The sequence below is a fragment of the Vombatus ursinus genome, unplaced genomic scaffold, assembly GCF_900497805.2.
Source record: "Vombatus ursinus unplaced genomic scaffold, bare-nosed wombat genome assembly UNPS02014870.1, whole genome shotgun sequence".
Taxonomy (NCBI): Eukaryota; Metazoa; Chordata; class Mammalia; order Diprotodontia; family Vombatidae; genus Vombatus; species Vombatus ursinus.
In genome coordinates this window covers 4550577-4576939 of record NW_020954648.1, presented here as the reverse complement: position 1 = coordinate 4576939, position 26363 = coordinate 4550577, and the positions used below count along the sequence as shown (strand labels likewise).

General features: G+C 40.5%; 1 protein-coding gene across 2 annotated transcripts in view; it reads right to left on the bottom strand.

Annotated features, from left to right (window-relative positions):
* Positions 1 to 11743: 11743 nt before the first annotated feature.
* BPGM (bisphosphoglycerate mutase) overlaps positions 11744 to 26363 on the bottom strand; it is a 42518-nt gene continuing 27898 nt past the window's right edge. For both annotated transcript variants that reach the window (XM_027842317.1, XM_027842318.1), the window contains exon 3: positions 11744 to 11944. In XM_027842317.1, coding sequence (XP_027698118.1) covers positions 11766 to 11944 — 179 coding nt within the window. In that variant the 3' untranslated portion in view covers positions 11744 to 11765. The remainder of the gene's footprint in view (positions 11945 to 26363) is intronic.

Here is a 26363-nt window from a genome sequence, read left to right as displayed (position 1 = left end):
CTCAACTCTGTTTCCTCATCTGTAAAATGATCTGGAAAAGGTGATGGCAAACCACTCCAGTTATTTCTGCCAAGAAAATCCCATATAGGGTCATGGAGAGTCAGACACTGAAAAATGACAACAAAAAAACAAACAACAATGTACTAGGCACTGTGCTAAGTACTGGGGATACAATTAATTTTTATGTGTAAAATTATTTTTAAATGCTAAGTAAAAATTTTAAAACAAAAATACTATGTAAAACGTGGTAGGTGTTACCACAAAGACAGGAAGTTCTAAGTTCAAGTGTGACCTCAGACACTTAGTAGTTGTTTATCTTTGGGCAAATCCAATACAATTAATTTTTTAAAAATCATCTTGAATCTATTTTGTATTTGCTTATCTGTGTACATAATGTTTCTTTTCTGGATAATTCAAACTCCTTCTAAGGTAGGGCTTATTTTGTTCTTGTCTCTGCAGTCATAACGTACTTAATATTTATTGAATTAAATTCCTGCCATCATCGTTATTATTAACCAGCCTGCTTACTTCTCCTTCCACAGGACATTTCATCTACATTTCTACATTTTTGCCCAGGCTGTGCCCTTCCCATTCTCTTCCATCATCCCTTTCTCACCCTGATTATTCCTCCTCTGCCCCTTGGGATCACTAGCTCTCCTAGGTACAATTCAAATTCTATCTCCTACTGAAAGCTTTTCCTGATTACACTAGGTTAGAGGTGGGGATCCCACCCTAGAGGTTAGCGGTCTTCCAACCTTTGTATTCGCTTCTCTATGCATATGTTGTTCCCCCTCAAAGAAATGGAAACTCCTTGAAAGCAGAGACTGGTTTGCTTTTGTTTCTGTATCCTCGGTGTCTGCTACATAGTAGGCATTTCAATTCTTATTGAATTGTACTCTGATGAAGACATCCTTCAAAGACCCCATCACCAGTTAACCATGCTCTACATAAAACCAGGCCCTACATAACCAGACTCTGATGCAGAAGATCCAATTAAACATCAGCCATCTGGATGTCACCAGAATCCAATCATTACTATGCTCCAACATTATCATGGAAAACAAATGATAAGTCAGTCTGCTGCTTGTCGGCTCAGCTGGATTAACTGTAAACTGATCCAGAACAGGTCCTGAGTGTAGCATGGGTGGTCTAACCTGAGAGCCAGTCCTTGAAGCATGGGCAGATATCTCCCACCTGGTTTCAGTCTGAGCAACTACATGGATGACTCTGGGATCTGAACTGTGTGATGATGAAGTCTTCTAGCTAAAACAAATAATGGCTCGAGGACTGCTGAGCTAGAACTGAGTGGGTATGTAAAAAGGACAGTCCACCCCTATGTCACTCTCTTTTTCTTTGGTGGCTTCAAGTTAGGACTCCTTTGAGTTGATCCTAAGAGTTGGAAGAGGAAGGGGCAAGTAACCCTGTCTTCCACATGGCTATGGCAGGTGTGAGCACATGGCTATCTCTGTCACTGCTATTTATTTCTTGATCTTAGGCAATTAAGTATTCTTCCAACCTTCTGGAAAATCAGAGGACTGGAGCACACAAAAGAACTTTAGAGATCCCCCAGTTCAAAAGCCTTATTTTACAAGTTAAGAAAACTGGACTGGAAGGTCAAATATTAAAGCTGAAGCTTAAATACTTTGGCCACATAATGAGAAAATAGAACTCATTGGAAAAGTCCCTGATGTTGGGAAAGATTGAAGGCAAAAGGAAAAGAGGATGGCAGAGGATGAGATAGATAGTGTCATGGAAACAATGAATGTGAACTTGCACAGACTTTGAGAAATAGTGGAGAATAAGTGGGCCTGGTATGCTATGATCTATATAATCATGAAAAGCCAGGCACAACTGAATGACTGAACAACAAAGGAAACAAAGGTAGGGACAGGGGAGATGATTTGTCCAAGATTATACAGCTAGTTAGAGGCAGTATGGTACTAGACCTGGGGCCAAATCATAACACTGACACTTTGGGTGACAGAGCTCTGTCACCGTAGGCGAGTTTCTTCTTAACTTCTCAGTTTCCTCATCTACAAAATGGGCATAATAGAACACAATGGAGATTCCGTTTGACACGCAATCCTTTTTTTCTCTTCCATTTTGTATTTGTAAATGCTCATTTCAGATGTTATTTGTTAATATCAGAATTTTTAAAGATATATGAATTTATATTTATTATATTTAATTAAATATTATCTTTATATGTATTGCATTTATTTATATTTCATATAATTTATATTATATGTACACAAAAACTATTAAAAAGTACAAAAAATATGAATAACATAGGATTTCATGATCAATTGAGATTTTATGTATATATGCATATATACATATGTGCATATATGCACATATATGCATGTATGAATATACATATATGCAGATATATACACATACACACAGAGATGATTTTGCAGCCTTAAAGTGCTATAGGAATGCAAACTCTTAGTCACAAAACTAAGACTAGAACCCAGGTGTACTGGCTCCCAAGCCAGTGGCCTTTGCCTTATACCAAACCACTTGATACCAATGGACCCAAAGCCCCTCTCTCAGTGTTTTTTCATCCTTGCCCATCTCAGTCAGCAGAGAACCATGGATAGATGGCTTTAAATAAAGCCGGATGAAATATGTCAACTGCAGGCCAAAGGATCATAAACCCCACCTACTCCTCTGTGTGTGTGTGTGTGTGTGTGAGTGTGTATGTGTGTGTGTGCACGCTCATAAGCGCACGCGTGCACGCCTTCATGTGCCCCTGAGCTCCTCCCCACCCCTCCCTCCAGTTTATGATCCAATTACTGTATGTGGCTTTTAATTGAAGTCAGGTTTAGCCAGCTGGTTCTGGACTCCCCCAGAAGGAGGCCTGACACAGAGTGGGATAGGACAGGAAGAGAAACAAATATGGTTCTCCCTTCTGAAAGGGGAAACAGCTATGAGATAGAGAAAAAAAAAGACATTGTAGTCGTCTGGTTTCTCTTGCTGTCTGTTCTCCTACTATTCAAAATGACTACAACTATCACTACTAGTTTGTTGTAATTCAGTCTTTTTTTAGTCATGTCCAACTCTTTATGACCCCATTTGGGGTCCATCCAAAGATACTGGAATGGTTGTCATTTCCTTCTCCAGCTCATTTTATCGATAAGGAAACTGAGGCCAACAGGGTGAAGTGACTTGCCCAGGGTCACACAGCTAATAAGAGTCCAAGGCCAGATTTGAACCCAGGAAGATGAATCTTCCTGACTCCAGGTTGGGTGCTCTATCCACTGTGCTAACTAGCTGCCCCATCACTGCTAATGGCTAGCTTTTTTTATAGCACTTTAAGGTTCACACAGAGCTTTATACATAAAATTTCATTTGATCCTCATCATTGCTACAGCTCATTGGCAGAAAACACAGTTGTTCAATTTTAGGTGGACAGGTTGCTTTTCTTAAAAAAGCTGACTTTATACCAAACAGCTCTCTGCAAAGAAAAGCAGCAAGATGATGATGATAATGATGATGGTGATGATGATGATGATGGTGATGATGGTGATGGTGATGATGACAAGATAACAATAACAATATCTTGCCACACTACCCAGAAACTTGGTCAGAGGTCCAGGGAGCAGTAGCAGCAGCAGCATTTTAAGGCAACTTTTTGGTGGTTTGGTAATGATAAAAACAGCCACAGGAGCAGTGCTCATACAATGGAGATAAATGCATCTCCAAAGATGTGATGCAGTTCCACAAAATCCCCAAATCTCTGAGCTGGAAGGAAGCCCAGAGGCCCAGGGATCTACTCCAACCAATAAATGAAGCGAATGTTAGAGGGCTGGACTTGGAGCCAAGAAGATCTGGATTCGAATCCTGCTTTAGATGGAAGCTATGTGACACCGGCTAAGTCCCCCCTGGGGACCTCCTATTCCCCATCTGTAAAATAAGAGGGTTGGACTACTTGACCTCTAAGGTCCCTTTTAGTTTTAATTTGAAGATCCCAAGAACCTTCTCTTCAACATACCAGACAGCCAGTTTTTCTTTAAAGACCTCCAAGTGAGGCAGAACCCACCACCTCTCCAAACAGGCACTTTCTCCTTTGGACAGATCTAATTGTTAACAAGTCTTTGCTGTACATTGAGTCAGTTTGCTTCTTTGCAACTTAATCCCTCCACTGCTCCTCAATCATACAAGAGCCTTAGCCAGGGCTGGGCTGAAGGAGGTGAAGGCATTGAGAAGTCCAGAAAACCCTCATAATCCTCATCTCGCCCTGCCCTTCACCCACCCCCAAAAAAGACTAATCTTTTCACCATATTTTGGAGTATGTGTTGGAAGTCAGACTACTTAGTGGAGAGTGTTGGAGTCGGAAATTGGAAGACATGGGTTCAGATCCCCAATCTGATACTACTTGTGTGGCCAAGGACAAGTTATTTAACTTTTTTTAAGCCTGGTGTCGCTCATCTATAGAATGGGAGGGCTGGACTAGATGGTATGCAACTTCCTCTCTAGATCTAATCTATGATTCTTTGATCATTGTCTTAATATATTCTCCTAGAGCAGGGATTCCTAATCCGGGATCCCTGAACTTGTTTTTTTGGGGGGGGAGGGGGCTAGGCAATGGGGTTAAGTGACTTGCCCAGGATCACACAGCTAGTAAGTGTTGTGTGTCTGAGGTTGGATTTGAACTCAGGTCCTCCTGAATCCAGGGCAGGTGCTCTATCCACTGTGCCACCTAGCTGTCCCCATGAACTTGCTTTTTAAAAAATATTTTGATAACTATTTCAATATAATTGATTTCCTTTGTAATCCTATGTACTTTATTTTATGCATTTAAAAACATTATTCTAAAAAAAAAAGTAAAATAAATAACAAACATTATTCTGAGAAGAGATGTTACCAAACTGCCAAAAGGGTGTAAAGCACAAAGAAAGTACTCTTGCCCTGAAGAAATGTTCAGAGGGGGCCAAGATTTTTCTTGTTTAGAATTTTCTCTAAATCAGAAAACAAATGTGGGAGGATTTATTATGAGACTAGAAAGCTAATACTAGTTAACATTTATTTGGCATACCTACAGGGTTTGGACAAAGGAAGAACTCTGTCTGCAACATTGGCTCTGGTTGACTGCCTTCCACCTCTGGGAACTACACAGATAATCACACCAGAGCACCTATGAAACCCAGATCCATGAAGCTACTACCAGGCTCCTTAGCAAACCGTCTCCTCTCTTCGGGCTATTCATAAATTATGAGCCACAGCCTTCAACGTAGGAAGCATCAGGAGACAAAAGCCAGCACATACTTTCAGCATTTTCAGGCAATATTCTTCGTTAATAGTCACTAAACTCTTAAGTCAGATCTACTTGTGTCCTGAATATAAGAAGGCATTTCTGACTGAACACTGACCTCCAGTGTCTGTCTACAGAAATAGATGCTTCAGATCACAAAAGAATTACTCTTCACCTGAAGAGTTCCTGGATATTCATATACTGACTAATCATTTTTCTACGCAATTCAGTTCTGTAGTTTGGTTGCTTAAGATGCTGGACTTCAGCTCTCCTGGCCTTTCTCAACAGATCACTGAATCGGGCATTTGTTTCTCAGAAATAACCATCATTAGAGTGCTTCCAGAGGAGGGTTTTCTTTCTTTCCTTCACTTTTTGATACGTTATTGTTGTTCATCCTTCATTCTAAAGAGGATCAATGACATCAGGAAGGCGATGTCCTGACTTGCAAGTAAATTGGATTTAAGTGAGGTAATGCTGTGCAAAGTCATCAGCCTCACTGTTGCCTTCAAAGACCAATAACAACAAATAGCAATTGTTCCTATTCTGGCCAGAATTGTAAGGGTCTTCCCCTCCTAGATTGACTCATTCATGAAGGCAAGCTAGGCAATCTTTTGCTTCCATTCTTACCTAGCCTTTAATTACTGAATGGGTGTTGCCTCACACAAAATGAGACTTGGGAAAGACATTAGCTTAAAAAGGCCAAGGTTTCCCACCGAGTCTCCCATCACCAGTTGTCTTGACCTGAGTCTTGCTACTTATAATGAAAGGGGAAGGGAGGAAGAGGTTTGCTAATGTGTCATACGCCTTTGGATAGAAGGGACATCTAGAGTAGGGATCCCCCACCTAATTTTCTTTTTATTGGTGTTTTATTTTCACCTTCCCAAAGTCTACAGGTCTCTAAGGATGGACTGATAACTGCCTGTGTTCCAATTCCTCCTGGGGAGAGGCTAGAGGTGATAGCGACAGCAACAGACAATACGTAAGTTAATATTAGTTCTTAAAACATTTTTAAAAATATACATTCTCATTTGATCCTCACAACCAGTCAACCAGTCACAACCTCACAACAACTGGGAGGCGGGTGCCAGTATTATCAGTTCATAAATGATCTCCCCATGGGTCCAAAATCTCCCTTGTGGACAACTTGCTCTAAGACTCTATTCCTCTGCTTCCCAACACAGCTGCACTTCATTCATCCCCAAAATCTACCCCTACCTTTAACAACTCCAAAGACTCGCCCGTTAAACCAGTTTAGTATTGTTTAGCTAATTTGAAAGGTAGGAACCGCTTTTGTAGATCAGAAATAGGGAACAGAGGGAAAGAGGACACCACTCCCCTCAGTCACCACACTTGGGTGGACATATCAAAGGCAGACTCATCTTGTGATGATTCCCTAACTCACACAGATGTCTTTTCCAGCCTGTCAGTTCAAACATTCTTTTTAAAGAAGCTTTTACCACAGCTCTCCTACAAGACGGACAAGGAATTCTGCAGGGGATCAACCCCTTTAAAGGACCACCGCTGCTCACTGGAGGATGTTAGCCAATGTTTACTAGCAGATAGTTTTGATCTCATTGAAGGTGCATGAAAAATGCTTTGATGCCATTTTCTAGGTTGCCATCAAGCTGAGGGGGCCTGTGCATAAAATTACAAAGAATGAGCTTAATTATAAAGTACTAAGGTTCTCTATCCCTCCAATATTCTTGAAAACAGGAAGCAATATGAACTTTGCTTTTGGGACACTAAGTTCATGTTTTATTTGTTTAAATGACTGACCACAAATGGGCAAATTTATTTTTCTTCTTTGGAGAAACCCTAAAGCAGAGCAGATCATTATGTCCTCTGTGTGGTAATTCTCTAGAAGGAAACCTTAGCATTAGGGAGCAGCCACAAGTGCAGAGAGGTTAAATGGCTTACCCAGGGTCACAGGGCTAGTGTCAGAGATGAGACTTGAACCTCGGTCATTCTGACCCTTAAGTACAGCTTTCTATCCACTGCATCATACTACTCAGCAGTTTTAGGTGTCATTAAGTGAAACCAAGTATTAAACCCTATTCTGGGAATCTGAAAGTACCTTACAGTGATGCAAGGGAGAAGTGACTATATTGCATGATCATACTAATGTGACTAAGGTCGACAGCTTGAATCTCACATGAGAGTCTTATCACAACGTTTCTATGCTTCAGTTTCTTGGTCTATAAATGATAAACTATAATCCTAGTGATAGATATGGTCATGAAATGAAATGTAAATGCTTAATAATTTATTAAGAATGTTGTTTCTTATCCAGTTGTCAGCATTTTGTCACATGCAGAGTGTAGTCGAGATTTCAAAAAAGTCCTTCACATCATCCTGAAATGAGCACTCTGCCCCAGGCTATGGAATTTCTTCAGACCACATGGCAAGTTGCTGAGTTGCCATGAAAACTTTATATTTTAAAAGCTACTTTCCTTACTTTTTTTGTCACCTCACATCAAATATGTGAAGGACTACTTTCTTTACCATTTTCTCTTAGAGCATTTGCGTTGAATCTATTATGCTAAAGTGTTTCATCACAATTCCTAGGTCTGAGTCAATGGGGGTTGGGATAAGGCAGGTCATTATTTGTTCTAAGACTAAGCCTGATTCAGAGACAAAGTTATCATGTCTGTTTATTCAATATTCTTATTCTGCAGAAATTACTGTTGCACTCTTTTGAAAGATCTATTAAAATTCTTTCCATACCCATAACCTCTTTTCAGCACCTAGTCCATAATCTTTCAGAAAAAAAAAAGTTTCTCAGTTTGTACGAACATGTGTGAAGTGTGATTTTCTTGGCTATTTGGAGAGCATGACTTCATAAGAGGGCTTTACCATACAAAGAGGGCTTTACCATACAAAGTCAAACCACTCAAAGGAGGATATGACTTCATGCTACACAACTATGAGCATTACAAAGCTGATGTTTCCAAAGAAAGAGAATGGTCTTAGTGATTTTTCATGTCTGTGGGCCACTCCTTTCTCCTAGAACAGAGGGAACCCACAGCAAGTTTTCCTGCCATATTAAAGACTTTAAAAGGTTAGAAAAAAGATGACTTCATTAGCCTTCTGTAAACAGTCTTTTACCAAGTGTGGAGAAAAAGATGATTTTGATACTTAAATTTTGCCAAAACAACTCTGTCATCACAAGAAGAGACTGGATAACCAAAGAGTGTTCTTGTTTGTCTGTGTTTGATGTCCTTCTTGGAATGTTGTGGTTTAAATTCCCCTCATAGCATACTGAGAGTCACTTTTGCACCTACATAGCACTGTTGGTGGGGGCAACCACAGTGATGTGAGATGAGAGAAATGGCCCATGGGACAATTGTGTACCAAGTGAGCAAGAAGAAAGTTGGTAACAGCCAAATCTCACACATCTTTAATACAATGGGGGAAAACGAATTTACTTTTAATGATAGGCAAAAGAAACATTATCAAACGTAACACTGAACACAACTGCCCCCACCCTCATATCTCACACGAAGGACTAAAGTACTTTTTCAACTATTCTAGAGTAAACTGAGGAAGCTTCTGGAGTAGAATTAAAGGGAAGGAAGGGAGAAAAAATGATCATTCCATTTCAATCCACAAAAATCTTTCATTTCTCATCCATGCGTTTTAAAAGAATAGTTAGACTAAACCCTTATAAGCATAGCAAGGTATTCAAAATACTGCTGAGGCTGGTGAGTCTATGTTGCATGTCAAGATGCTTCCCTATCCTCCCTCCCCCAACCTCCAACCCAAGCAATCAACCTACCCATTTCTCTGGCAGCTCCCTCTGCCAAAGACATTAAACGGGGTAGAGAGATACAACTAGAAGAAATTGAGGGACAAGGAAAAATTAATTCTTGATTTCTTGAAGCCTCACATTTCTGGAAGCAACAGGACCTAAATAAAAGATTTTGCTCTTTCCTATTCTAATTTTGGCTAATTCCTGTACAGTTGTACAAGTCTTTTTTAATATAACTTAGTTCACACTGCCCAGTAAGTAGAATTTTTTTGAATGTTGATTTCCCCAAAATTGGCATGACTCTCTGGTAAAGGCAAAACAGAGCAGAGGCTGAAAACTATTCCTTTGAAAATGGGACAAATTCCTTGTTTTACAAAAGTTTCTCTTCCCTCAAAAGGGTAAAGAAAAAAAGGTTTTAGTATTTTGTCTTTTTTTTTTTAGAGGAAGGGACTCATCTGGGCTCTCCTCCCATGATTCTCAGGGTTCATGCTTCAGTTAGGAACCCACTTGGGTAAGTGAAAGCCTCAAAAGCCACCCCCCCTAAGCTCAAACTAAATGAAGAGGCTCTTAAGACCCAAAGGAAGACATGGAAGATAAAACACAGTGGAAAAAACTTCCCCTAGTATTCTGACTGAACTCCTTGTAATAAGTGGTCAGACCTATTATTGAAAATTGATAGGTATAGATTTTGCACACACATATACACACAAAAATGTTGCCGTGTGTGAGCCCATTCACCTACAGGATATTCCCCTCATGTCCCCTAGAAGCAAAGGAATGGGTGCCCATCCTGCTGAGGACCCTTGGCAAACTCAATGTTTACATAAAACACCAGCCTCTCAAAGGGAGAGAATCTCTCTTTTCTACAGCTAAAAGGCAGGCCTCCAAAGATATAGGAAGCACACATTCCCAATTTGTCAGAATGCTCAACCTCATGCTTCTAGAAAATCACTCCTAAAAAATATCACCACCACAAAGCTATCTTTGAGTACATATGTAGATTTCTTTTCAAGGCTGTTGTGACTTATTAAATCTTTTTCTTTTTCTTTTTTAAGTCAATTGAGATTGAATGACTTGCCTTGGGTCACATAGCTAGTAAGTATCTAAGCCTTATTTGAACTCAGGTCCGCCTGACTTCAGGATTTGGTGCTCTATCCACTGCCCCACCTAGCTGCCCCTGTGACTTATTAAATCTTCACCAAATTTATGCATAGATTTCACCTCCGTATAGTTTCATGTAATGGAATATTGCCTCTCTGAGAGCTTACAAAGTGATTTGAACTGACAGACCTCCAAAATGTCTTCTGATGTAACCGAGCCCTAAGATAATGCTTATACTCAAAAATCCCATATAGAAGGTTCACATCTATAAAGAGGCTCATGCTTCTTCTCACTGAGCAAATTACCTATTCTGGAAACAACTACTGTGATAAACATGGATTTCAAAGGTCAACTTCATAGGGTCAATGGTGAATTTACTATTAAAAAATAACTTTCAAAAAGTACCCAGTAACTAAATCGTTGCCTTAGTAGATAAAACTCAGAAAACTGGCTCAAAGTAACATGTCTGAGGCCCTACAAGCACAGATAAGGAGGAGAAAAAAAAAAAGAAACAGAAAAAGGAAAGGAAACCCTTTCCTCCCCCCTTGTACTGGGCTATGTGCTGCAATAGTTGTTAACTTAGCTCCTGCTGGTGTTACATAACTGAGACACAACTTATATTTTTTGCTTCACTGCAAACATATTCACCATATTGTCTTCACAGTCTTTAAAATTTAGCCTGTTAAATAGAACAATCGGTAGTGCCCAGACACTGAACTAAGCCCACCTCTCTTCCAGTGTTACAGGAAGGGTGTTAAGCCTAATGGAGTAGATCACAGAAAGGCACAAACAACTGCTTTTAGTTGAATGTTATGTTTGGGGTGTTAGGCTAGAAGGGGAAAGCCCATATGCTATGTGATTTTTCAAGCTAAGTTATTCTGATGACAAATGTTTTTATCCCAATCTTCTAGATCCCAAGAATTCAGGGAAGGGAGGGAAAAATAATTAGAGCATGAAATATTCTAGATCTTTATGCTCTGAAGACTCCAGTGGCCAAAGGGAATTCTACCAAATACCAAACAAAGAAAACTTTTGGACTGAACATTAAAAATAGAGGGCACAATTTTATGAGGTGAAAAAAAAAAAAGACTTTTCCTTGTCAATGAGCCATTGGTCTTAAATAAATCAGGGCACCCATTCCTTTATGGAGAAGGGGAATGGAATCTAATAATAAATAATTCTTAGGTACAATGAATTATCTAATACTCCATAGTACAATCTCAAACAGAGCTTAGTGAATGGGAAAGTGAATTATGCCACATGGGAAAGGAAAGAGGCACAAAGTTTCCATAAAATACTGTATCAGAACCTCTTAACCTCACTTCAAAATCACACCCACCACTACACTATGACAGGTCTTTGTTAATATTCAAGGCCTCACCCATTGGCCAGTTTGCATTGGGAACATCAAAAGGGATCTAACGGGGAGACCAAATCTGTACTAGCAGGTCTAAAACCAGGTGCGTTGAACACACACTTGGACTAAAAGAGGTTAGGACCCCCTGTGTACACTGCACCCCACAGCCTGCCCACTCAATGCTAAATTTTGGTTTCATTCAATTTCATACACAAAAAGAACACAGATTAGTATCCACAACACACTACGTAACATTGCCGCAACTTCTACACACAGTCGGTAGACAGCCCAGAGCCAGAATTTTATTTTCCTGCTTTCTTCACTTTTCCTTGGTCATCCACCTTCTTGATAGCTGCTTGGATGACTTCTTGGTCTCCCAGGAACTGATGAGGGCCAACAGCACGGAGGTTCTCATCCAGTTCCAGGAGAATGGGGACACCAGTAGGGAGGGTGATGTTGATAATGTCATCATCTGAGATGCCTGCAGAAGAGGGAGAAGGGAGCAAGGAAGAAGTACTTAAAAAAAAATAGGCAGATGGATCTTTTTTTTTAAATAATAAAGTAACCGAATAACCCCATTTAATAAGTACCTTATTCTGTACCTGGCACACATTCATAATCTAGGGATAACAGGGACACGAATAAAATATAAATTCATCCCTGCTCACAAAGATTTTGACAGAGTTGAAGACTAAACACATGAGAAAAAACAAAATCATGCTTACTCTCTCAAGTTCTGAGTTTTATGAGGGTAACCAACATTTTGTTAATCTGTTCCCACTCGGAATGCTTTGGAAAAAGCATGGGGAAAAGAGACAAGTAGAGCAGCTTTGAAAGTTACACATTGGATTTCGTCTCTATTTTGAAAGGAAAAGCAAGTTGTATGCAGCAGAGATTCAGTTCCATGTACAATCTTCTTTTTCTATATGGAAATGCTCCTCTGCGTATGCATGTTTTGCTATTAAGTTCAGAAAAATACAATTTAATTTTTTTTTTAAGAAAGAGTTCAAAATTTGGAGTTGGAGGACCAGGTTTCTCATCCTATTTCTGTCTTTTGTGACCTTGATAAGTTACATCACCCTGCAGACTACATGGTGCGTCTTCTGTAAAAAAAAGGAGTTGCGTCCTCTTTATCTCTACTCTACATCTAGGATCTTACAGTGGTTGGTCTTTCTACACACGTTTGTGGAGACTATGTTTTCTTCAGAAAGCCTTCATCCTCCTCCTCAGAAATCTGAAGGCCAGAGGCCTCTTCTCTCACTTCCTTTTTCTTCTATATATAGTAGGGCATTTAAAAAACAAAAAACCATCGCAGCCAAACACTGTCCTAGTTCTCTGGGGGTATTACTAAAATTAGATCTCTTCCTCTAATGTCTCTACAAGCCAGCCTCATTTGGTAGGAATGTGGCTGGCATTTCCAACACCAATCAGGCCTGGAACACTCTGGGCTAGACCCCGCCAAGCATAAGCTTCCCTCCCTGGATACCCAGCAGCCGTTTCGGGGGAGTAACCTTTATATCTGGGTACTAGGGTGGCCCTGCACACAGCAGAACAGGAAGGTAAGGTGGAGGATGGAGGAAAGTTTACAAATAGAAAGCAGCATAAACACTCAATTTACCTGCTTTAACATAGAAAATATTTATTTAATAAAGGAATTCACAAGTATACAACAAACACTTATTAAGTGCCCACTATGTACCCAGAACTGAAATAAAAATACAAAAGCAAAACTGTTCCTGCCTTTGTGGAGTTTCTAGTCTAACAAGGGAGATACAATTCACACCTCTAGCTAAATAGTAGATACACACGCGCACACACACGTTAACTTGGTAGAAAGGGAGGTCCCACAAGGATACTCCTCATACAGAAGGTGACATAGTGCATTGAATGCTGGGCTTGGAGTTCCAATTCTGCCTCAGGAACTTACTAGTTGTATAACCCAGGGTAAAACCATAACCTCTCAGCCTCTGTTTCCTCATCTGTTAAACAGGAATAATAATAGTACATGACCTCAGCATTCTTTTAAGGATCAAATGAGGTAATATGTGCATAGCACTTTACAAACTTTAAAGCGCTATGTAAATATTAGCTATTGTTGTATGATCATGACCAGTTAGTGGAAACAAATGGCAGAATTTGAGTCGGAAGAGACCTAGGTATCAATCTAGTCCAAGCAATACAAGAAATGGTAGGTCGCAGTACCCCCACTACTCCCCAAATTCTCAAATTTACAATGAACGTGGCCAGAGAAAACAGGTGCCAAACATTGACTCCCAAATCGAAATAAGGGTGGGAACCAACCCATCTACAAAAGGAATCATTCATGAATGTCTCAGAGATCTCAAAAGACAAGCGGGAACATATATGCACCAAACAATCAGACCCAAAGGAGGCCAGCCATCTTGCCACACATTCCCTCTTTAGGTGGAGAAGCAGGAAGAGGGTGGCAACAGCTAATCAGCTTGGTATAAAGAAAAGTGTATTGACTTTGGTTTCAGAAGACCTGGACCCCAATCCTGCCTATGGCTCTTACTAGTTGCCTTTGGGCAAATCACTTAACCTCCCTTGGCCATAGTGTCCTCATCCATAAAATGAAGGGGTGGGATTATGTGACCTCGGAGCTCCCTTCAGGCCTAGGTTTATGATCCCTGCATCCTTCCCTGCACCCTAAAATTCCAGGTCCAGAATTTAAGAACCCTTCCAACTGGTCTCTTCATGACCCCTTTTGGGGTTTTCTTGGCAAAGATACTAAAGTGGTTTGTCATTTCCTTGTCCAGCTCATTTTACAGATGAGGAAACTGAGGGACCTGCCCAGGGTCATGTTATCCTACTACAAACCAAAGGGGAAAGGAGGGACAGACAGAGTATACATAAGAGCACTAAACTAGGTGACTAGACACCCAGATCTCTGTGACATGACTATACTTTGTAAACTCTGAGACTGGCCGTCCCAGATCTATCCTGACAGGGCCAAAGCAGCTGCCGCGTGGATCCTCTTACTGACTACCTTGAAAATTCAAGGACTTACCCACTCATTCAATCCCAAGTATTTACTGAATTCTAATTAAGTGAATTACACTGTGAGATATACAAAGAAGGCCCCACCATTAGCAAACTGCGTAGCCGGGTGATGATAACAACAACCAACATTTATATAGTGCTTACTACTGCCAGGCACTAAGCTAAGTGCTCTACAGTTATTATCTCATTTGATCCTCACAACAACCCTGCTAGTATTATCCCCATTTTACAGATGAGGAAACTGAGGAAAACAAAGGCAAACTTTGTTTAGAACTCAGGTCTTCCTAACTCCAAGCCTAGTGGCTCTATCAACTGTGGCATCACCAAGCTTGGGCTACAGTTTTTTCATCATATAATAAATGTTTTTGCCTTTATTCTCTCTGAGAATCTATCCTTCATCCATCCAACAAGTATTTGTTAACCATAGGACATGGTTCTTACCCTGAAGAAGCTCAGAGTCTATTATTTAATTTCATTTTCCCCAACAAGGGAAAAAAAACCAAAACATTTCAAAAAACACAAGGTTAGGTTCAGAGGTGGGAAGAGATGACAATGCCGTCAGTCAGACCCAGGAAGTGCCAGTTCTAACTCATAATTATTCTTCAGGTTGGGTGAGATCTGGGGGGGTCTCTCTCCTGCAAGGCAACTCAGAACTCTCTGGGAGCTTTGGAATAAGCCTCCCCTTGAGAATCAGCCCCTAAGCAGAACATTTGACAGTTTCCAGGAACTCCAGGGCTATTCTAGACTTACGTGGATGTCCCCTAACAAAAGGTGAAATCAAAACAAAACCAAAACGCCTACACCAAACTGAAAGGATGCCAGGTCTGGCCCAGAAGAGACCAGAGCTGCTAAGCACCTGAACTGCTCCTGTTTGTGCTAGAGACAACAGGTTCTTTCCTGTTGAAGCCTGCCAGGACCTACCAACAAGCATTTGTATTTCTTGAGGAGATGCTCTCTTGTATTTAACACATGCCAAGGGTTATGATGACTGATGTTGGCCTCTTTTGCTTGCAATCCCCACCTCTCAAAAGCAGCTTTAACTGAAAATAATAATTCATAGTCCAACATGTTCCACTAGATCCATACCCACCCCTAAAGTTACTATGGTGAATATATAAAACACACACACACACACACACACACACACACACACACACACACACGGGGGTGGGTAAGAAGAAAGGGGTTGGGGCAGCTAGGTGGCACAGTGGATAGAGCACCAGCCCAGGAGTCAGGAGGACCTGAGTTCAAATTCGGCCTCAGACACAATACTTCCTAGTTGTGTGACTCTGGCCAAGTCACTTAACCCCAATTGCCTCACTAAAAAGGAGAAGAAAAGCAGAAGAAGAAAGCTCCTAGGAGGCAAATTTTCTTAAAGAGAAGAAAATTTGATGTCCAAATGAATTTCTTCAATCACCTGAAGCTTTTTTTTTTAAGTCACCTGATCTTTTCCTACTGGCTGATTTCATCCATTTCCAAGAAAACTTTTGTGTGTCCAGCTCAACCAAGCCTCTGATCTCTCCCCATTCCATTATACAATGCACACCAGTAAAAAACTAAACCTTCCAAAGCTTCTCATCCCTTCACCCTTTTATAAAAAAAAAAAATCTTCAGTGTCTTCCCATTATCAAGTAAATGAAGATAGAGCAGGCATTCATGGTCCTCTATGATTTGGCCCCACCCCACATTTCCAGATTTCCCTCATTATATAAAAGGCACCCCCCCCACTATCTAATTAAACTGAACTAATTGCTGTTTCTTGAAAACACCCCAAACACTTGGTCACCTCGGCCCCTGCTCATGCTGTTCCACGTACCTCACCTTTTCCAGCCCTATTTATCCAATTCTAGAATTCCCATCCTTCAAGACCCAGCTCAAATACCACCTCCATGAAGCCTTTCCTGATACCTCCTGGCCAGAAGTAATCCCCTCTTTTTTCAGAACTTTGTCTCTCCATGTATTTTTACCTTCTACCTTATATCATGGTAGTTAGGGTACTTTTCTGATATTCTGATGACTAAACTTGACAGGGACTAGACCTTATATCCTCCACAGTGGCTGACACATAACAAGTGCCCAAAAACTATCTGTTAAATTAAAAGTACTTCATTCCATTACAGTAGATGCCTTCAAAAAGACAGGCTTTGAGTACTGCTTGCAAGAGGCAGAACAGAGGCACGATGGGGCAGAGAAAACAGGGTGTGTACTAAAGATGGAAAGCTGGTGTGATAAAAATTCATTTAAAGACATGTCTGGATTTATAGTGAGGTTCTCCACTTAAATTGTTTTCAAATGACTGGTATGGAAGCTCCATCCCTATAACATGGCTGTAGAGTGAAACTTAAGTGACAACAGGTCTATCAACAATGCTTCGCTAATGCCTGGCTATTCAGGGGTAGCCCTGTTTGCAATGCACCACTCATCAATCCCCTGGCGGCAGAGTACCTTAACTGTGGGCCCAAGTCTTTCTGATTGAAAGTCTGGCACTCTCAATATTATGCCAAGTTGCCTTTCCAGATGAATAGGACAGAAAAAAGGATCTGTGTACACTTGGCCTTTTTCACAAGCTCCCAAATATCAGGCGTGAAGCAGAAAGCCAAATCGCTCTTAACTCTATGAACAAGTCTCACAATCCAATTAATTAGATCTTGTTTTAATCAGCAAAAAGATTTCATTAGCATAATTTTCACTCTCAATCTAAAGTGTTAATATACTGTACATATTTAAATAACAGCTTTGAAGCAGGGTCTAACCAAAGCAATTTTCCTTTTTTAAAAAAGTATACAGCAATGTAATAATACATCCTTATTAAATTACCAGTGATATCCATCACACACAAGCACAGAAAAGAACTTAGTTTAGTTTAACAACCACACAAAAACATTTCCAACAAACAGCAGACTTTCCATTCCATTTAAATGACTCAAGCCACACAGACAGAGCAACAAACTAATTGCTTATAAATATTTAAGACACGAAAACTGGTTAATGAGTCAGCTAGATGCTAGGTGCTTAAGATTCAAAAAAGGCAACTCCAGAAGAGTTACAGTCCAATAGTTGCTCATGTTCATACATTTTAGGTCTATAATTTCAATACAGCCTCAACTTATGGCCTTAAGAAGGTCAGTGGACAGATTTCAGAAAGCTGGAGTAACCCAGTCAAGAACGTGATTTGACCAATTTGCACCAACATCAGACAAATGTCCATTACAAAAATTCACTTTATGGGGCTTCCAAGTAATATTATTGTAATAAAAGGCAGCAAAGCATAATGAATAGTGTACTGGATTCCAATTCAGAAAAGACCAGGGTCAAATCTCTTCACAGTCACTTACCTTGAGCTCCCAGGCAAGTCCTTTTAACATCTTTGAATTTCAGTTTATTTATTTATAAGATTGGTATAACTCCTGCAGTACCTACCTCACAGGGTTACTGTGAGAATCAAAGAAACACCGCCACAAAGTACTTTATAGACTTTGGCCAGACAAAATATCGATCATTCTATATTGGCTTTCCTGCCTTTGAGGGGTCTGGAGAGGAAAGAGACAGGGAAAGCTTTCAGACCGATGGAAGGAAAACCTTGAGTTGAGCTGCTCCCAAATGAAATGGACCCAGCCGTAGACTAGCAAGTTCTTGGAAGGTCTTTAAATAGAAGCTAGATGGCCATTAGTCAGTCAGTGTCAGAGAAAAGTTTCATGTTTTCCATTGAGGTTGAAGTAGATAACCTCTGAGGTCCCTTCCAATTCTGCCATTCTACAAAGGAGTTGGACAGGCCCAGTTTTGAACTGCCCAGAATGAGGAAGGAAGTGTCATTAAAACTTTAAAACCACTACCACCAAATCCTTTAACCTTCCTCCTGCTGCTTCCTGGATCTATGCTTGTGAAAGGAGTTCAAGAATTAGGGAGCGTCAGGCTTTACTTAATTGGTTAGACTCTTTCAGGTTGGGAAGAGGAAGAGGTATCTTGATGTCAAGGTGGCAACGCACGTGTGTATGCACACACTTCCCTTTCCAGCCTACAATGCAAATGTCACGTAATTAACTTTGTAGGTGTTTTTTAGGGTTGTTTTTTTTTAATGTATGCTTCCCGGGCCCTTCTCTGCCCCCATAGCCATACATGCCAAGAGAAGTATGACATTTAACAGGACAGGGACCAAAGAAGCAAATGTTTGCTGTACAAGTTGTTCTTTATAAAGAATTTATAATTAACCAGAACAAAAGCAAAGTTATCAATAAACCACCTGCCAGAACTCTGATAAGCTTTACTCCACAGAATCCTTCTTTGCATTGCCTACTTCACTCAAGGCAGGATTGTTTACTCACATCTTCCCAGAGACAGAGGTCTTCCATAGGAAGCCCTTTAAGACCGAGACAGTGTCCAGCTTCTTCTTCAGAACTGTTCTAGAGCCATAATATCCTTGGTGACAAGAGTATCTTAAATCTACACCAGATCTCAGAAATGTAAACTCCATTTCTTATTGTTTTTAGCAGAAATCTTCCTAAATTAAGCTGGGCAGTCAGCTAAGCATCTACCTAAGAGAAAACTAAAACTAAAGCATGACAGAAGAGAATTTTCTTCCCCACCTGGTAGCAGAACAGGAAGTCTTTGAGATATGAGGAAAGCTTTAAAAACAGAAGTCTTGTTTTCGTAATTATGTCCACTGCCCCAGGAGGTATGCACCTGGCAGAGGTTGAAGTGGTTGAAAACCCAGTTTGAAATCTTTTTTTAAAGAGTACTCAAGAGCAGAAGAGGGAAACTTCCCTACTGTGAATTAAATTCTATATGCCTTCTCTGGCTTCTTGCCTCATCATCAAGAGACAATACAGTGGCAGTAGTTTGGGGGCCCAAGAACCTGGGTTTGAATCCTGGCTTACCACTTATTTGTCCAAGGCACTTAATTTCTAAGCCTCAGTTTTCCTTCTCCGTAGAATAAGGGGGTTGGGCTAGATGACCTTGTGAGTCTCTTCCAGTTTTAATGTTAGTACAGAAATTCTGCCAATCCAGGACATTTGCTGAACATCATTTGTGAAATATTGTATCATGTGCCACAAGAATAAAAAAATAAAATAGATAGAAGGGTCTCTCACTAAGGAATTTTTAACCCAATGGGGAGAAGCAAGATTGGGTTTTGTGTTGACTAAGAACAAAGTAAAAGTAATAACATTTGAAATGTTCAGCAGAATTTTCCTCCAGAGGAAACTTCATAGAAGTGAATTTTTTGGATAGGAAATGGGCTGCTTTTGTTTCTTCCTACACACACATACACACACACACACACACACATACATATACACGCACACAGTGCCTTTTTATTCCTTTCCTGTCAGTATCTACTTTTAGTGGGAACTTTTGTTAGCTGTCCAGACTATATTCCCCTTTTGGAAGGCCTTTTGATTCTAGCAAGCAAGTGTTCTATTCAATAATAATTTTCAAGTCCCAAATTATTTAGAAACTGCCAAATAGGCATATATTTTAAAATACACACACATCTGGGTCACAATTTAATCTACTAAGAAGCTATGATTAAAGATTAGGGAAATTGCATTTTTCAATGATTTTTGGGAGAGGTAAGAGAACGAGAAAGCAAAAAGAGTCAAAATTAGCCAGTGAAGTAACTTTAGGCTTTGTCAAGAGGTGGTCATTTAAATCACTCTTAGTTTCTGCTTTTGTTTTTGTCCTGAACGCTGGTATTGGGAACTCCCTTCTACCAATCAATACACATCTTCAACTCTTCTGTAGTCCTAGGAAATTGCTTACAAGATCCATAAAATTAAAACCAGTCAAATCAGGTTGGAAAAAGATGAGCTCGATTTCTCCCAGCTTGGATGCCACAAGGCTAGAAGGAGTGAGATTGAGAAAAGATATGTTGTTTAGCAAGAGAAACCCAAGCACTATGTGTACTATCACCTTATTCCTTAGGATAAGAGAAAGTAGAGGAATCATTATCCATCGTGTTTAACTCAGAATATATATTTTCTAGCCACCCTTCCCTGAATAGAGTCAAGGTTTATACTATAAATTATAATATTTATATAAATATATATATTTATATATAAATATAAATAATAATATTATATTATAAATATAAATGATATAAATTAATATAGTATGAATTAAAGATGAGAATAACTTATTCCATAGGATTATAAAATCACACATCTATAGCTGGAAGGAAGCTCAGAATCCATCTCTTCCAACACCCTCATTTTACAGATATGGAGGGACAGCTAGGTGGCACAGTGGAGAGAGCACAGGCCCTGAAGTCAGTAGGACCTGAGCTCAAATCCAGCCTCAGACCAACCACTTGACACTTACTAGCTGTGTGACCCTGGGCAAGTCACTTAACCTCAACTGCCTACAAAAAAAAAGAAGAAAAATTTACAGATATGGAAACTTCGGCCCAGAAAAGTTAAAGCGTCTTTCCCAAGGTCACACAGATATTAAGTATCAGAGCCAGGATCTGGACCCAAGTCCTTTGATTATGCCCTTTTCATCATACCACAATGATTGTGCCCTAAGGAAAAAAGTTAAACAAAAACAATGAATAAACCCTTTAATGCTAAGTCCAAATGGTCTATTTTAAATTATATTTCACCTAACTTGGAGCACCCTATGTTCTAAGTATCCAGTTTTCATGTTTTGAAGATAGGGGAATAGTCTGGCAACAGTTAACCAATCAAGCTGACTTGAAAATGAACAAAAATGCTTATTATGAGCCTTGATTGTATAGTAAAGATGGGGTGGGGATAGGAGTATTTAGGGAGGAAATCCTTCCTACATGGTATCATATTTTAACTGTAAAATAAAACTGCTGAGCTAATTTCTGCAAGCTTTAATTTCAGTTCCCATATAGGAACACTTAATCAAATTTCATCACACCATTAGGTAGGTAGGTGTTGTTTTTTTCTTGTTGGAGGCAACAGTTGACTGCTTATGGAAATCTATCCCACTAAAATGTCAAAAGGCAGCTTACTCAGCTCTTTTCCCCACTGTGACGCCCAGTCTCTGCAACTAGACCTGGCTGCCCTTTGGACTATTTCTAATCTCATCCCAGTCACTTCTGGGCCTAGTTATTCTCCCCTATACAATCCTCCAGGGGTTGAATCCATGTACTGTAGTGTGGCACACTCACCCCTGCTCCCAACTAAAGAAGTCTCCACATTCTGAGGCTCGGTCACAGAGACTAAATAAACGACTTCCCTGGGTGGGATCCAGATGAAGCCAACGTTAAATTTGAAGGACCTTTTTTTCCTCAGTGAGGGCTGGCAAAAAACAAATGCCAGAAGTGACTGTGCCAGCCATAGAGAAGGAAATGAAAACCTCCTGTCTGGGAAACCTTGAACTAGCTTCTATTAAATGACTCAGGTGCACATTCAGAGCTTCCATGAAAATGCTTTGTAAAAAGTGAGTCGGAAAAGACATTTGGGGAACAGATCACAGCCTAGCTTGGAGACAAAATAACAGCTAATATTTATAGAGCGAGTACTAGAGCTTGCAAAGCACTTTACATAGATTATTTCATTTAACTCTCACAGCAATTTGGGTGGTATGGGGTAGAGGGGTTCTATTATTAGCTCCATTTTGAAGAAGGCAAGGCAGTGTTGTTGCTCAGTCCTTTTTCAGTTGTGTCTGACTCTTTGTGATACCATTGGGGCTTTTCTTGACAAATATGTTGAAATGGTTTGCCATTTCCTTCTCCAGCTCATTTTACAGATGAGGAAACTGAGGCAAACAGGGTTATGTGACTTGCCCAGTAAGTGTCTGAGGCCAGATTTGAATTTTGGCTTTCCTGACTCCAGGCCCAGCACTCTATCCATTGCACCATCCAGACGTCGAGACAGGCAGACAGAGGTTTAAAAAGAAAAATAACTTGCCTGGGATCACAAAGCTAGTTAAGTGTCTGAGGAAGGATTTGAACTCAGGTCTTCCTGACTCTGATACTTTATACACTATTCCACTTATGGGATTTCAGGTATCCAAATATGTTAGACTTCTTTCCCTGTCAAAAGCTGACTAGATAAACATTTCATTTATATATATAGATAGATATAGATATAGATATAGACGTAGACAGATATAGATATATAGATACAGATAAACATTTCTTAACCTGCTGTAGTGATCATTTCATTTTGGTGGAGGAACCAATGAAAGGACACACTGATTCTGGATCTCTCATCAACAAGCAAGATGTATGTGCTGGAGGGAAAAATGGTATAAGCCTCAAGGGGAAATGACTACCATCCCTGAATTAGTGATAGAAGAGTAGAGGAAATCCAGGCATAGTCTGACAAGCATCTTAGATTTGGGTTGAGATTTCAATAAGGCAGAGAAAAGAAAACAGATAGGATCCCACAGCCTAAAATCCTACAGGCAAATCAGCACAGGAAGGTGGGAATCTCTCAAAAAAGAAATTCTTAGGAAACAGAGAATACAATTCCAATAGGAAGAAGCAGGAGGAGTTATCAAAAGACGTAGGTTTACAACAAGCCAAGCAATTGAAATTTTTAAAAGATATGTACTGGAGCACCTAAGTGGTGCAGTGGATAAAACACAGGCCTGGAGTCAGGAAAATTCATCTTCATGAATTCAAAACTGGCCTCAGGCACATACTAGCTGTGTGATTCTGAGCAAGTCACTTAACCCTGTTTACCTCAGTTTCCTCATCTACAAAATGAACTGAGGAAGGAAATGGCAAATCACTCCAGTATCTTTGCCAAGAAAACCCTAAATAGGGTCACAAAAAGTCATACGTGACTGAAATGACTCAAAAACAACATCAACAACAACAGAGGACAGGAAAATGGAAGATAAACAGAAAGGCTTATTACAGTCTTATAAAAAATATTGTTGGAGGGGAAACGGGGGAAGGTGAGATGGAATGAGTGAATCTTATCCTCATAGGATTTGATTTAAGGAGGGAATAACATACACACTCAATTGGGTATGGTAATCTGTCTTACCCTACAGGAAAATGGGGGGGAAGGGAACAAGAGAGGAGAGGGATGATAGATAGGTGGACAGATTGGGAAAGGGGGTAATCAGAAGCAAGTACTTCTGAGGAGGGACAGGGTTAAAAGAAAGAATAGAATAAATGGGGGGTGGAATAGGATTAAGGGAAATAGAGTTAGTTTTTCACAGTATGTCTACTATGGAACTGTTTTGCATAACTGCACATATATAACCTATATTTAGTTGCTTACCTTATCAATGAGGGTGGGTGGGGAGGAAGGGAGAAAATTTGGAACCCAAAGTTTTAAAAACACATGTTTAAAAAAAAATGTTTTCACATGCAACTGGGAAATAAGAAATACAGGAAATGGGGTACAGAAATCCATCCTGCCCTACAGGAAAATGGAAGGGGAAGGGGATAGGAGAAGGGGGGAGAGATAGAAGGGAAGGCAGACTAGGGGAAGGGGTATTCAGAATGCATGCCATCCTGGGGTGGGGAGAGGGGCGAGACGGGGTGAAAATTTGGAACTCAAAATCTTGTGGAAGTAAATGTTGAAAACAAAAAAATAAATAAAAATTACCACAAAAACATTTTTAAAAAATATTGTCAGAAATCTTCAAGGTTCAAAAAAGCCAAGTCTAACAATGAAAACTAGAAATAGCAAAAAAAAGCTGGATGTGTATGTGTGTGTGTGTGTGTGTGTGTGTGTGTGTGTGTGTGTGTGTGTTTAAGTCATGTTGGGGGAAGGAAGAGAAATCAAGAACAAGACAGGACCATTGGCTTGGGGTAGATAGGATGAAATCTGACAGAGAAGGCAGACCTGGTCAACCTATAGTTAGATCCATTCTACAAAGCCAAAGGAGAATGATGTTTAAACTAGAGAGAACAGAACAAAATGGCTAAATGGAGTTGAAGTTATCTTCTTATGCCCTTAATAAGGTAAGTCACCAAACCCAGTTGGACTAAATAACTAGTGACTAAAAGAAAAATAATTGCGGAGCTACTGTCAAAAATACAAGACAGAAGAGATGTGAGGTAACTAGCAGTTTATCTGAAAAACACCTACAAACCCCAAATGAGTCAACAGGGCAAAGCCAAGAAGTTGCTGAGTTTCATTATGAGAGGGTTGCCGTCCAAGATCCCTCCAAGCTCTAAATCTTATGACTGATGAGTGTGGTGGTCATGGCCCTATTGTACTCTGACCTGATGAGACACGGAATATTCTGTTCAGCTTTGGGAAATTATGTTTTAAGAAAGATATTGATAAGTTTGAGGCTGTACAGAGAACAGCTAGGATGATGAAAGGCCTTGGGATCATGCCATGTAATAATTAGTTGAAAGAACTAAATATTTAAGTCAAAGAGAAGATTGCAGCTGACCTGGGAGTTCGGAGTTCAAGTCTGTGCCGGCTGGGAGTCCAGGGATCATGGACAGATAAGACCTGGCTTGTGGTTGACTGGCCTTGGTCCCCACAATCCCCCCCAAAAACAGGACCATGACAAGCTCCATGAACTGAAGGCCAAAGCCCGGCAGATTACGAACCAGTCTGGCCCCTCAGCTCTGATCAACCTCTCCAACTTTCCACCCATAAAACCAGAACCTTCCAACACCCCCTCTCAGGGGCCCATGGCCAACAGTACCGGAGTGGGAAAGATGCCAGGCCCCCCAGGGCAGAGGGGGAGTCTTAGTCTAAAAAGCAATCAGGTTTTGACAAAGAAGAAATCATAGGACCTGGTTAGAGAAGTAGATTCCAACGAACACCTGAATGAAGATGTGGAAGAGATGCTACTACATATCACTGATGACTTCATCGAGAGTGTGGTGACGGCAGCGTGTCAACTGGCCCGCCATGGCATTACCCTCAACTCTTCACTCTCCCTCACTGTCTTATGAAATCAGTTGCCAAAACTCGTTATTTCTACCTACACAACATCTTTTGCATCCAGCCTACCTCATAAGGCTGTTGTGAGGATTAAATGAAACATTAATAAAGCACTTAGCACAGTACCTGGCACATAACAGATGCTATATGAATGTGTATCCCCTTCCCCTTCCCCTCCCCCTTCTCTTTCTCTTATTATAGGCCCTCAACACCCTTCACCTGGACTAATACAACAGCCTCTCCTCCAATTATTTCCCCTGTTTTCTAGCTTCTCCAGTTCATCCTCCACATAGATGATAAAATGGTATTTCTAAAGCACGGCTCTGACCGTATCATTCCCTCTGCTTCTAGGATAGGATAAAATACAGAGTTTTCACTCCACAATCTGGCTCCAACCGATCTTTCGGATTTATTGCCCACCACTCCCCACCACACACGCTACACGCCAGTCCAGCTAGCCTCCTGCTGGTGCTCACCGTACCCAACCTTCCACCTCCCACTGCATATGCTTGGAATGCATTCCTCCCTCATCTGCCTCCTGAAATCTCCAAGCCATAGCTCCAGCACTAGCTCCTTTCCAGATCCCCCAATTGTTAATGCTCCTTGCTAAGTCACTATGGATGTGACATATGCATACGCATTCGCTAATCTGCACACACGTTGTTTCCCTCCAGTAGAATGTTATTTTTCTATCTCCAGCACCCATCCTAGTAACCGGCAGACCGCAAGTGATTAATAACTGCTTGTTGAATTGGACCAATTAGCCTTGATTCTGCACGTCTCCGTAGGGTAGAATGATGCACAATGAGAAGTAGTAAAGAGGCAAAACCAACATTGATACACAGTTCAGGGGTGGGCGATTGGGGGTGGGCGATGGGGTGGGGTGGGGTGGGGGTGGAAGAGAGTTTTAAAAAAATGTCCTCAACATTGAGAGCTATCCAAAAGTGAACTGACTGCCTCAAAAGGCAGTACATCCCCTGACACTGGACAGCTTCAAAGCAAAGGCAGTATGATGTAAAAGGGGTTAATTATTATTTAGGTATG